General features: G+C 39.1%; 1 protein-coding gene across 4 annotated transcripts in view; it reads right to left on the bottom strand.

Annotated features, from left to right (window-relative positions):
* CD109 (CD109 molecule) overlaps positions 1-14,623 on the bottom strand; it is a 151,858-nt gene extending 137,235 nt beyond the window's left edge. The window contains exons 1-4 of one of the 4 annotated variants that reach the window (XM_045057741.1): positions 8,601-8,793; positions 6,397-6,446; positions 4,945-5,022; positions 420-757 (exon numbers count right to left, since the gene is read on the bottom strand). Coding sequence is in view for 3 of the 4 variants with exons in the window: in XM_045057740.1 (XP_044913675.1) it covers positions 4,945-5,022; positions 14,578-14,608 (109 nt within the window). In the remaining variant the exon portion in view is untranslated. Of the gene's footprint in view, positions 1-419; positions 758-4,944; positions 5,023-6,396; positions 6,447-8,600; positions 8,795-14,577 lie in introns of those variants that run through there. The other 3 variants (XM_045057742.1, XM_045057740.1, XM_023254142.2) reach the window with 3 other exon arrangements.

The raw sequence follows: 14,623 nt of genomic DNA, 5'->3' as shown, positions 1-14,623 counted from the left end.
GAAACTGTTGGAAACAGGGCACATTCAGTCCCTGACAACTTAAAGTTTCTAACCCATGGAGAAAAGTTTTAGATGGTGACTTTTGAATGCGGGGTAAAATGCAAAAGGAAAAGAGGTCAGCAAAGGGATGTCATATGACAAAGTTATGTGCTAAATAAGGGAGAAAGTAGCACCTAGACAAACTGTGGTTTTTGGAATCCAGGAACTTGCCTTCCTCCTTTTCCTGTTCCACCCTTTTTCACCCTGCTGCACAGCTAGCAGAGGTCCCTTATGTCCCTATGTCTCCCACAGGCAGTCTATCTTTAGTGGCCGGCTTCCTGTGCAGGCAGGGCTTGAGGATAGTGAAAAGTGTCTGAGTGGATCCTTGGGTAGAGATCCTGTCCCTAACATAACTATTACCGCTGTTCTAGTCTCCTTACCTCTGTTGTTCAGCGAGGAGGACCGGGGTCAAGTGTGAGCCAAGCCTGGAGCTCTAAATCCGTGCTTCTCAAACTCTAACACGTATGAGAACCACATGAAAATGCAAGCGCTATTTCTGGGATGGGGACTGAGATTCTGCTTTTCTCCAGTATACTGTGGGTCACAGAAGGTCTACAAGGAGAGGCAATTTGGAGGCACTTTGACTTAAAAAGGGATTTGGGAACATGGAGAGAATTCTTTTCAAGCTTCACTTCACGGGGATGGATCAACAAGTTCAGCTTTGTTCTAGAGGCAAGAAGATGTAAGAGGGACTCCAAATGTTGCATTCCAAGAAGACCTATAGAAAAGTTTAGAATGACCTAGTTATTTATTTGTTTAAGTTTATTTATTTAGAGAGAGAGCACAGGCAGGAGAGGGGCAGAGAGAGAGGAAGAAAGAGAGAATCCCAAGCAGGCTTTGTGGGGCTCAAACCCATGAACTGTGAGATCATGACCTAGTGGAGATAAAGAGTGAGACATTTAACTGACTGAGCCATCCAGGCACCCCTGACCTAGTTGTTTTATAAAATTAAATCTGTGCCAATCTTAAAATGTACCTCTCTATTTATGCCTTCCTTCTTTCAATACACACTTGTTGAAAAGCTTAATCACACAGAAATTTAGCGATGTAGATTTGCATAGAGATGAAGCTACTACAGGCGTGGTACAGAGCACTCAATAAAAATGTTTTAAAAGGATTACCTCTGTTCATCTCAGAGGTTTTTTTAATCAATGAAGAAAAATTGAAAATAATCTGAGGCTAAAAATAAGGGATTGGCTTAAATAAATTATGGTATATCCATGCAACAGAACACTGCAAAGTAATTAAAAATTAAGTTCTTGAATTGGAGACTAATTATCTAGAGATAAACATTCATGATATGCTGATGTGTGGATAGAGAACCTGTTTTATAAAACAGAATCTAAATATGATTCCATTTTCATAAAAATAAAGTGTGTTTATGTATACATATATATTATAGATATATGCACTAAAGACAGAGTTGAAGGATATTCACCAAAATGTTATCTGTATCCTGGTAATTACCTGTATCTACCAACTGTTCCATAATAAATATAATTGTCATTTTCATTTTGGAAGAAAACAATAAAATGGTATTGTGTTACTAAGTAGCGAGTAAGGGAGCATCTTAGAAACTCTTCTGAATAAAATTCATGAATTTTAATACTAAAAAAATATGTGTGTTCCTCCCATGAAAACTGAATGGCCTTTGGCATAAGAATTCCCCACTGCTCCTGTGTCCCTCCTGACCTATCTTCAGGGTGTGGTTCAACGAGAAAGCAGAACCAGTATGAGACTGATCCTATGCAATCATGGCAGCTGGTGGAGCAGCCATGGCTTCTGTGTCTAGTGTTGAACCTAAAGTTGCTCTAAGTCAGCCGGGGTGGGGGGGGGGGAGAGCTAAACGTGGACAAGAACAAGGAAACATGAGGGAGAACTGGAACCCAGGTCTCTCTTAGCACCTCCAACTGTGCTGTTATGGGTAATCTGCAAGAGAAGCTGGCATCTTTCACCAAGAGCTGCATATGCACTCTCCAAAAGGGGATACAAAATTCCTTTAATCATCTTTGGACTTTGTTCATGCCTCATCTAGCTGAATCACATTCTCACTTTGAGATCCTATATAATACCAAGGTATAAGTTAATAGCTACTATTAACACATATGATAAAAGAATGACAGGGAGAAAAAAATATTTGGTTAATATGTACACAAATGTATTTATAGCAAAACAAGAGGGAAGTGCAAATACACTTTGAGAAATGAGGGTACAGTCCTCAGTTTTGCTACTGGTCACATGGAAGTAGATGGTATTTATAAACTACCTTCTTCCACTACATATTTCTCTGCTCTCAATAAGCACCTAACTTCTTTGCATGGTTCTTTGTGTGGTGAGGTGACCCAAATCTTCATTCCTAAAGGATCTGGGCCATTAGCAGTTCTTCCTATATCGTATTGTTGTTTTCTATTGATCTTAATCATGGGACCTGGGAAAACTAAGAGATGCCCCAGTATATCTTCTGCATTCTAGAAATACTCCAAACTTTCAGTGTGTGGTGGCAACTCCTTGACAAGCAGGATCATTCACTCACTCCTGCCAATAGATAGAGTAACCTCTTCTTTGGCTATTGATCCACTGACATGAGGAGCCCCAAGTGACCAGATATCAATCTCAACCACCAGTTTAGCTGAAACATTGCAGTCCCCTACTAGAAGAAGTGCTCTCTTGGAAACCGAGACCTCTACACCAGCAGAGCCCAATGTTACTCTGGAATTAGAAGCAAAAATTTCAGTAGTGGATCACTAGAGGTAATAGAGGAACCACTCTTATTTCCACCCCTTTATTCTCAGACCAGTGAAACTGGCTTTAGGAGAAACATTAGTTGCTGATTTACAGCACACACCACATCCTAGAGTTTATTGTTCAATTTTTACACGCTCAAATTTGTAACATTTCAGAAATATTATATATGAAATTAATGTCAATTTATATACATCATCTATTTGAGGCCTATATCGATAGAATGCTGCACAGAACACCAAAATATTCCCTGAGAATTTTTTTACCCAAGAACAGAAAGAAAAAAAAATCCCTGTCCACTGGAAAACAAGGAATGATATTGAAATTAACTAGGGATAATAATAATGAGACATATCTTTAACTTTCTATATGACAGTACAGAGTTTAAAATTAGAATTCTATGTCCAACCAAAATATCAAACAAGAGTGAAGATAGAAGAAAAATATTTCCAGAAGTGGAATGGCTCTGAAACTTTGCCTTCCACAAACTCTTTTTAGGAAGTTACTTTAGGAAGACATATTTAGCAAACCAATTTTAAAAAGCCAAGACAAAGGAAGTTGTAAGACTCAGGAAAAAGTATATATAACCCCGAACAGCAATGAAGAAAGAAGTTTCAACAGGAAGAATTCTAAGAATAAGATTTCAAGGGGGGAGAGGGGGAAGGGAGATCTTAATAGAATAGATTAACACGATGGAAAATTAGGGGAGAAAATTGAAACAACAATATTGTAAGATAATGCAATAAAAGGTAAAGTAAATTAGATGCTCAAGGAAAAAGAAAACTGAATAAAAAGGGAAGTATAACTGTAATTCATTAGTTGGGTCTGCAATAAACAATAATTACATAATTATGTTGATACAAGCATGGTATATTGATCTATAACTTACAGAATCGACCTCACTGAAGGGAAGGAATTAAACTTTATTCCACTTTTCCTATACAAACTGTATCACTGGGTAACTAGTGGATATGAGGACATTTCTCCTTATACAAGTTTTTGAGTTGATAAATGTAAAATGAATATGAGAATTAGAGCAGCACCGAAACACACCCTTAATGAATTAATAGATCTAGACCAGTGCTGCCCAGGAGAACTTTCTGTAATGATAGAAATGCTTTGCATCTGCCCTAACACAGTAGCCATGAGCAACATGAGGTTATGAGCGTTTGACATGTGGCTAGTAAAACTGAAAAACTGAATTTTAATGTTATTTAATTTGAACTAATTTAAATGTAAAAAGCAACATGTGACTAATAGCAGCCACCATAGATCATGCAGACCTAAACAATGATCATAAATGCCCACTAAGTATCACAAAAGGAGACATCCAGATAGTATGTCTCCCAGTAGAAGAACCCATACCACCTAAGTGGGCTTGCCAAAAAATTGAATGCAAATCAGATCAAGCCTCTAGATTCGACTACCAATTTGCAAGGAAATATAGGGGATCATATTAAATACTACATGGATGTATTAACAAAATTCAGACCACAGGAAAATTTATAAAACAATCTAATTTCTTCAACAAATAAATTGCAAGGAAAAATAAAAGAATGGAAACTATGGATTTAAAGGGACTTAAAAGACAACTAATAGCAATATATTATGAAAAATTTGGTTCCATCACAAACCAAAAACCTAAAAAAGAAGTTATTACATTTCTGAATGGTTGAAATTGTGAATACCGACAAGATAATGGATGATATTTTAAAAATTTTATTAATTATTTACATTGGGGTTCTATTTTCTTTTTTTGAGTTCTATTTTCTAAAAGGGTGTTTATCTTTTGGAAATACATACTGAATATTTGTGGGTGAAATATTACATCTGGGATTTGCTTCATAACACAGGAACCAATTCAGACCTATAAGATGGCTATTATAAAAACAAAAACATGGGGCGTCTGGATGGCTCAGTCAGTTAAGTGTCTGACTTCAGCTCAGCTCATGATCTCTTGGTTCATGAGTTTGAGCCCTGCATTGGGCTCTGAGCTGTCAGCACAACTTCAGATTCTGTGTCTCCCTCTCTCTCTCTCTCTGCCCCTCCCCAGCTCGTACTCTGTCCCTCTCTCTCTCAAAAATAAATCAACATTTTAAAAAATTATAAAAACAAAAACAAACAAAACAGAAAATAACAAGTATTAGAAAGGGGTGTAGAAACCTTTGTTGAAAGGTGCATTGTGCATTGTTGGTAGGAGTGTAAATGGTGCAGCCACTGTGAAACATGGTATGGCAGCTCCTAAAAAAAATAAACATAGAATTACCATACAATCCAATAATCCATTTCCGAGCATATGCCTAAAAGAGTTGAAATTGAAGGTAGGGACTCAAACAGATATTTGTACACCCTTGTTCATAGAAGAATTCTTCACGAAGGCCAAAAGGTGAAAGCAACCCAAGTGTCCTTGATGAATGGATGAATAATAAAATGTGATGTATCCTTACAATGAGATATTATTCAGTCTTAAAAAGGAAGGAAATTCATGCTCAGGTTGGGACCTTGAAAATATCATGCTAACTAAGGGAAATAAGCAAGTTATGAAAGGACAAATGTTGTATGAGTTCATTTATATGAGGTACCTAGAGTAGTCAAGCTTATGGGGATACAGAGTACCTTCCACTGGTGGTTGCCACGGGCTGAGGAGAGGGAGGAATGGAGAGTTATTGTTTAACGAGTAGGGAGATTCAGTGTGGGAAGATGAAAAAGTTCTGGAGATGGATGGTAGTGGTGGTTACACAACAATGCTAATGTACTTAATGACAAAGAACATTAGCTTAAAAATGGTTAAGGGGTGCCTGGGTGGCGCAGTCGGTTAAGCGTCCTACTTCAGCCAGGTCACGATCTCGCGGTCCGTGAGTTCGAGCCCCGCGTTGGGCTCTGGGCTGATGGCTCGGAGCCTGGAGCCTGTTTCCAATTCTGTGTCTCCCTCTCTCTCTGCCCCTCCCCCGTTCATGCTCTGTCTCTCTCTGTCCCAAAAATAAATAAACGTTGAAAAAAAAAATTTAAAAAAAAATGGTTAAAATGGTAAATTTTATGTTATGTATATTTTACTACAAAAAGTAACAATACAGGAAGGGATAAGCAGGTGGGGCAAAGATGGAATTATACGGCTGTGAGTTGATGACTGTTGAAGCTGAATGATGAGTATATGGGGATTCATTTTACTCTTCTCTCTACTTCTGTATATGTTCAAAATTTTCCATAATGAAAATATTTTTGTACCAAAACAAGATTTATACGAAGAAACAAAAAAAATCAGTTTAAAGGAAAAAACTAAGGGGCACCTAGGTGGTTCAGTCAGTTAAACATCTCACTCTTGATCTTGGTTCAGGTCATGATCTCACAGTTTGTGGGTTCAAGCCCCACATGAGGCTCTGCACTGACAGCACGGAGCCTGCTTGGGATTCTCTCTCTCTGCCCCTCCCCCGCTCATGTGCACACTCTCTCTCCCTCTCTTTCTCTCAAAATAAATAAACTTAAAAAAAAAAAAGGAAAAAACTTAAACAGAAAAAGAGCTAATAAAACTCACCAGAAAAATATCATCACAAAGAAAATGAAAATTATGACCAAAAATTGTGTCCTAAATTACCACAGCCTAAGGAAGATACTTACGTAAGGCTTCAATGAAGAGATGGAGAGCCAGTGGAAAGATGAAACTGGAACTAGAAATGCAAGGAAAGAAAATTCTCAGTTTAAAATGACTTCCTCTAGAAAGAGACAATTGTAGGTAATGGGGATTGCTGGGTTTTCTTTTGTTTTTCTACTAAGTCTTGTAGAATTATCTGAATCTTTAAACTATGTGCATATGTAATTGTTTTCACACTATATGTCAAGATTTTTAAACCTCACCAGTAGTATATACACACCAAAGGTTAATTGTTACATTGACCTAATACTTTGTTTTGTTCTGTTACCAACATTTTAACTTCTTGGCTTCTCCTTGCTTTTCATATTCATTGTTCACTTTTGGCACCTGTGTAACCTTAGAAATGAACACTGTATATTGACTACCAGAAAGTGATCCAGTGACTCCCTCTGCCATATATTCCTTTTTCAGAGCTGGAAAGGTAAAATACACCTTTCTAGTTTCAATCCAGCTAGACGTGGCCATGTGACATAATTCTGCACGACAATACATCCAAAAACAGACTGCAGAGAATGCATTCTCTCCCTGAATAAAAAAGCAACACCCCAAGAGAGCAGGCCTTTGGCTTGTCTGCTTCCAACCTGCCCAGGACACAGGCATCAGACCTTGCAACTCAGAGGATGAAAGCCACCTGAGGAGAACAGAAGGAAAGATAGGTACAAGGTACCTGGATCTGGAGCGCACTAGTAAGCAGCTGTAGCAGCCCTGGACTGCTCCAAATCCCTCCTTCCCCATCAGTTCATCTCCTTGTGGGAGGGAATTCCTGAGTCAGTGCCAGCCTGTCAAGCCTTTCCCCATGGGATTCTCCCCTTGGGCGAGGTTGGCAAGCTGTATGGTGAGCCTACTGTTGCCTCAAAGCTCTCCACTGCCACTTCTCTCTCATGCCTGTCCAGAACATGAAAGGTGATCTTTCACATCCTGTCTTGCCCCCACAAAACCAGCACACCCTTGAGGTCAATGAGAAAGCAAGTTCTCCACCCATTCTTCAATATTTTTTCTTTTGATTACGGCATACATTTCCACTGTCGTATTTTTTTAATATTTCTTTGTTTTTCTTTCTTTCTTTCTTTTTCTTTCTTTCTTTCTTTCTTTCTCTCTTTCTTTCTTTATTGCTTTATTTCTTTATTTCTCTTTCTTTCTTTCAAGAGACAGAGAGTGTGTGCCCATGTGCGAATGTGTGTGAGCCAGGAAGGGACAGAGAGAGAGGGAGAGAGAATCCCAAGCAGGCTCCAGGCTGTCAGCACACAGCCCATACCAGGGGCTCAATCTCACAAACAAAGCATGAGATCATGACCTAAGCCAAAATTAAGACTTGGATGCTCAACTGACTGAGCCACCCAGGGCCCTGCCCCCCACTGTCATAGTTTAATCATAAGTTTCATCCAATCAAGCTTCAAGGGATGTTATAAGGATATATTTACTCCCATGTGCTAAAATGTGTTTGCTTATTGAACTTTTATCAAATCACAGATTTTTGGAAAAAGGAATTGTATAACAGGAAAGAATAAAACCTATGTGAATAGCATTACATAAATCTGATTCTAATATATTTAGAATATAAACCAAGTATTCAATGTACAAAAATAAAAATGATTTGAAATGGAAACAAAACAGAAATGAGTCATGAAGCCAACCATATCCTTGGGTTTGTAGTGCCTAGTTTCACTGTCTTTGCTGACCTGCCTCCAGATCTTAGACTCAGTTCATCCATAATGGCTAGACTTGCCTTTGCCATGCAGTTCCCACCTCAGGACTCAGCCTGAGCCTGTGTGCATTCATACATATTTAGCTCATTTTGGCTTCTGCTCCCCTCCCAGGGTCAGCTGGCCCAAGAGCCACACAGCTGCTGTTCTCAATTCCTTGCTTTCACTGGCACCAAATATATACTTTGACTCCTATAGGGCCTGGTACTCTACCACCATTGAACTAGTCTCTTACAGAAAGATGACATTTTCATTTTCAATACGTTAAAAAATCATATATTAATGAGGACTTCATTCAGATGCCTCTTTCAGTTACTGAAATAATTTATTATTGCATACTGCCTTTTTTCTCTTTTAATTTTTACTTCTTCCATTTATTTTTTTATTTATTTATAGAGAGAGCAGATGTAAGTGGGGGAGAGGGGCAGAGGGAGGGAGAGACAATTTTAAGCAGGCTCCATACTCACCGCGGGGCCTATCACAAGGCTCGACGCAAGGCTCGATCCCAGGACTCTGGGATCATAACCTGAACCGAAATCTAGAGTCAGACGCTCAACTGACTGAGCCACACAGGTGACCCTCCTTTTCTTTTTAAATTAGCTAGGCACAACCCATGGATCAGGACCACTGGATACTTCATCAAGAATTCTTGGGCTTTAGCTGGGAGGATGGCCTGCCAAGAGAGAGAAAACAAATTGACTCAGGTATCCTGTATGTCCCCAGGAGTCAGTGTAGCAGAAGTTTATTGAAGACAAGGAACATGGGATGCTCTCCTCTTGCATGAGCAAAGAAAAGAAATGAGCAGGGTTCTTCTTCAAAAGTCAAGATAAGATGCCTGCATTTCCCTTCATAGAGATATAGCATCAAAGAGAATTGGAGCTACAGGATTTCTACACAAATGGTGGGTCAACCTTCTCAGCCATGGCAAGGGTCCAGGACGATGCAGGGAGGACTGTTCCTTCTACTCTCTTTTGTACACACAGGGACTAATGGATAAATAGACAGTGTGTCTCGTCCAAGAGTGGGCAAAGTTGAGAAAAACCCAACTGAGAGGGTTTTGTGGTTTGGCTTTGTTCCTTTCTTTTTTTAACTTAAAAAATTATGTGACAACTCCTGACAAGTTCAACACCTACCTCTTTGTTCTCTCCTCCATTCTCTTCCTCTCCCTCACTAGATATTTGACATTGTCTGTCCAGAAGCAACCATCATCGTCATTTAGAATACACCCTTCCACTCAGTACTCATACTAGTAAGGTTGAGTACATCTTCGCATATTAATTTTCATCTTCTATAAATGGCCTCATGAGATCTTTTCTCCCGTTTGTATTAGGTTGTCTTTTTCTCACAGATTTGTAGGAACTTTATGTGTGCTGGACTGAAATGTTATCCTAATGTATAAGTTACAAATATTTCCCTCAGTCTCTCTAGTTTTTGTTTATTCTCTCCTCTGTGGTACAGAAATTTGTATTTATGGTATGGGCAAATTTGTCACACTTTTATTTCATGGGCTGTGCCTTCTGTTAAAAAATAATCTCTTCCTACTGCAAAGTCAAAAAGATATTCTCCCATAATTTCAAGTAGTCTTAAAGTTTTTTCACGTCTAGATTTTTAATCCATAAAAATTTTTTCTTTACATACAGTGTGAGGAAGGTATCTGATTTTACTTTTCCATAGGAATCCACTGTCCCAATAAATGGGTTAAATAATGATTCTTTCTCTAATTTATTTGTATTGCCACCTGAACAGACTTTTAGTTCTTCAGTATTTTGTCTGCATTTCCTTCTATAGTAACAAAAATTTTAACTGGAAACCTGGGCATTCAGACTTAAGTACATTTCCCAGCCTTACTTACAGCAGAATGTGGCCATGTTCTGGCCAACAAGTTGTTAGAGGAAGTAGTGTATGCAAACTTCAGGAAATGTCCCCAAAGGGAGGAGACATACCTTCTTCCTTCCTAAACCTCTTGTCTTCTGGTGGAATACAGACATGTTGGCTAGAGCTGGAGGAACCATCCTGAGCCATTAGTTGAGTTTAGGAAATTTGGCCATGCACAGTGGTATAAAAAGTTATAAGAAGTGGTATAAAAAGTTGCTCCCTCACTTCCTCTGCATTAATAGGTGAGAAAGAAATACACATCTATCCTGTTTAAGCCATTGCCATTTTGAGAATTCTGTCTCTCACAGAAAGAAATTCTAATATATTTACATCAATCTGCCACAAATACTTCAGTCTATTTCTAAGCTCTCATTTCTCTTCTACTGACCTATTTATCTATCATTGGACCAGACACCATATGCTTTAATTAATATAGTTTTATATTAAGTTTTAATGTCTAATATGTAAATCATCTCTCCTAGTTGCTTTTCAGAATTGCTTTTGGCAGTTCTTTGACTATTACTCCTCCATATTGACTTTAGAGTCTGTCTAGTTCCATGGCAGAAAGTGTTGTGGCAGTTTTACTTGAATTTCATTTAACCTATAGATAACTTAAGGAGCATCAACACCATTATGAAATTGAATGCTCCCATCCATGGGCATGGTATAGCTCTAGATTTATGTTTTTATGTTTTACAATAACATTTTTTGCTTTTTCTCCATAAAGGTCTGCATATCCTTTGTCAGATTTATAGTCCCTGGGGCACCTGGGTGGCTCAGTCGGTTAAGTGTCTAACTCTTGGTTTCAGCTCAGGTCATGATCTCATGGTTTGTGATGTGAGTTCGAGCCCCATATCGGGCTCTGTGCTGACAGCTTAGAGCCTGGAGCCTGCTTCAGATTCTGTGTCTCCCTCTCTCTCTACCCCTCTCCCACTCATGCTCTGTCTCTCTCTCTCTCTCTCTCTCTGTCTCTCTCTCTCTCTCTCTCTCTCTCTCTCTCTGAAAAATAAATAAACATTGGGGAAAAAAAAGATTCAGGGGCGCCTGGGTGGCTCAGTCGGTTAAGTGTCCGACTTCAGCTCAGGTCATGATCTCACCGTCCATGAGTTCAAGCCCCACGTTGGGCTCTGTGCTGTCAGCTCAAAACCTGGAGCCTGCTTCAGATTCTGTGTCTCCCTCTCTCTCTCTCTCTCTGCCCCTCCCTCACTCATGTTCTGTCTCTGTCTCTCAAAAATGAATAAATGTTAAAAAAAAAATTTAAAGATTCATAGTCCTTGATGTTATTGTAAGCGGTATTTTTATTGCAATGTTTAATGGGATACTGACGGTATAAAAAATACCTACCATTAAGGGGCGCATGGGTGGCTCAGTCGGTTAAGCGGCCGACTTCGGCTCAGGTCATGATCTCACAGTTTGTGAGTTCGAGCCCCGCGCCGGGCTCTGTGCTGACAGCTCAGAGCCTGGAGCCTGCTTCACATTCTGTGTCTCTCTCTCTCTCTGCCCCTTCCCTGCTCATGCTGTGTCTCTCTCTGTCTCAAAAGTAAATAAACATTAAAAAAAATTTTTTTTAAATACCATTAATTTTTGTGTATTAATCTTATATTTAGCAACCCTGCTGAACTCATTTGTTCTAAGAGTTTGTCTGCACAGTCTCTTGCATTTCCTATTAATTACTTTCCATCAAGTAACCATAGGGATGTGGAAAAAGTAGAGTTGAATTGACACAATGGTGACAGCATCAAGAGTCTTGAAATAGAAGAGTAGTATAGGCAAGAAGTTTGGATGCTAGCAGTAGAGACAAGCCAGTAACATGGTGACAGGATGAACAAGGCAGAGTTGGAATTCTGAGCAAGAATACAAGCTACCACTCTTGAGGGGTATATGTTAGCACTGGAGCCAGAGATAGGGCCATGAAACACAGGAGTTGAGGGAAAGGAGAGTAGAGTCTAAGAAGATTCAAGAATCACAGGCAGTAACTGAACCAGACAACATCACTCCCATAGAGATCATTTAAGGCAGATCAGTTTGGGCCAAAAATAGACTTTGTCCAATCTGAAGAAACATGGGGACAAAAGTTGCTCTGTCTTAGTTGAGACACTGAATGCCACTATGGGAGTCAATACCATTGCTAAGCAGGAAGGTGTATGGCAGAAAAGAGAAGAACTGGATCCCAGCCAAGGATGGATGACTGGAAGCCACTTTAGACTGAAACATTTTGACATCTCATAAACACTGAAAACAAAGGTAATTTTGTCAGGGCTGCAGTGTCTCTCCAGAGCTTGTAGTTAATAAGCCCTTCTTTACAATTCTCGTCACCACTTCTGAATTCTGTAGTGTTTTACATTTTCATTACAGGGTTATGTGAATTTTAATAAAAGGCTCAGAATATTACAGCAATGCCTCTGAGTTCTAGATGTCTATGTAAGGGGCCCTGAAATCACATTAGGATAGTTAGGAAACAGCTCTACTATCTGGAATAGGATTCTTACTCTTTTCAACCTAAAGGTCTAAAAGCAGAGGGGTGCCTGGATGGTACATCAGTTGGTTAAGCATCCAACTCTTGATTTCGGCTGAGGCCATGATCTCATGGTTCATGGGTTCAGGCCTCACATTGGGCTTTGCACTGACAGCGCGGAGCCTGCTTGGGATTCTCTCTCTCTCTCTCTCTCTCTCTCTCTGCCCCTTCCCGGTGGGCACATCCTCTCTGTCTCTCTCTCCCTCCCCCCCCCCTCAAAAATAAATAAATAAATAAACATTAAAAAAAATGTTAAGGTCTAACAGTAAAAATCAGGAGGGATGGTAATTGGGACTAGAGGTCCATAAAGTGATAGATGCCAGAACTCATTTGACTTTCATTCTGAATCTAGGAAAAGCCTGCTGCAAATGGTTACCACCATGCCAGTGGCCAGAGAAGTAGCCAGACTTTTAACAACCTCCAGAGACCCAGGGTGCTGCCATTCTGCATCAGCCTGCCACCTAGTGGTCATAGCAGTTTATGCAACATGTTACTAGAGTCACCACATGATCTACCTCATCCTTTTCTGTGCCTCAGAGTCCACGCTTACTGGGTCAAAATAAGGAAAAAAAGGGAAGTAGACATTCCTGTTACAATGTGACATGGCAATAAAGTTATTGATAAAATTATTATGGCAAGATGTTTCCAATAATAAAGAAATGTAACTCTTATACTTGTTATATAATTAGACTCTGGAGTAGTGCTGAGTAGGAATTTCAGGCCCAGGCCTAAATCTGGAGCCCTATTCATGCAAAGTCATCTGGGATAGGGACCATTCATGGCCCTTTCATAGCTTTACCTCTAGATTATATGCACTCAAAAAGCATCATCAACCTTGGGAATGCAAGCTGGTGCAGTCACCCTGGAAAACAGTATGGAGGTTCCTCAAAAAACTAAAAATAGAACTACCCTATGACCCAGCAATTGCACTACTAGGCATTTATCCAAGGGATACAGGTGTGCTGTTTCGAAGGGACACAGGCACCCCCATGTTTATAGCAGCACTATCAACAATAGCCTAAGTATGGAAAGAGCCCAAATGTCCATTGATGGATGAATGGATAAAGAAGATGTGGTATATATATATATATACAATGGAGTATTACTCGGCAATCAAAAAGAATGAAATCTTGCCATTTGCAACTACGTGAATGGAACTGGAGGGTATTATGCTAAGTGAAATTAGTCAGTCAGAGAAAGACAAAAATCATATGGCTTCACTCATATGAGGACTTTAAGAGACAAAACAGATGAAAATAAGGGAAGGGAAACAAAAATAATATAAAAACAGGGAGGGGGACAAAACAGAAGAGACTCATAAATATGGAGAATAAACTGAGGGTTCCTGGAAGGGTTGTGGGAGGGGGGATGGGCTAAATGGGTAAGGGGCAGTAAGGAATCTACTCCTGAAATCATTGTTGCACTATATGCTAACTAATTTGGATGTAAATTTTAAAAAATAAAAAATAAAAAAAAAAGACACCTTTGAGATAGTTGGAAAAAGTGAATTTGGACTGGACACTAGAAGATATTATGAAATTATTGATAACATTTTCAGATGTGATAATGGTATTGAGGTTGTGTTAGAGAATGTCCTTATAGTTAGGAGAAGCATAATAAAATATTTAGAAGTAAAAAAAAAAAAAAAAGCATCATCAACCCAAAACGATGATGATAATCTCTAATTTGGAATTAATCAGTGCTACCCTCTCATATATTGGAGTTTTGTTTGTTTTTACTTTTTGTTTTGGTTTTATGCCATAAAAGTTTTTCTCTACTTGTTGACTGTAAATCATTTATTAAAATGAGCCCAGTTTAAGATAATGCTTAGTAAAAAACTGATCTCACATGTTTAAGTGCAAAAAAGGGAGGAAAGGAAAATACACATGAAAGGGCATCTCTCTTTCTCACGATTTAGGAGGATAGGAATCAGCATTCATGGAACACTACCCTGCTCTGGATATTTTGCCATCTTGTATATTACTTAAACCTTCAGATAAATTTATGAATTTGAGAAGGTAGTACCTAGGTTCAGATCCTTCCTCAACACTTACCATCTGTGTCCATGAGCAAACTGCTTACCATCTCCAAGCCTCAAGG

This window comes from Felis catus, chromosome B2, assembly GCF_018350175.1.
Source record: "Felis catus isolate Fca126 chromosome B2, F.catus_Fca126_mat1.0, whole genome shotgun sequence".
Taxonomy (NCBI): Eukaryota; Metazoa; Chordata; class Mammalia; order Carnivora; family Felidae; genus Felis; species Felis catus.
Note: the sequence above shows the minus strand (reverse complement) of the source record. Positions and strands in the feature narration are given on the sequence as shown.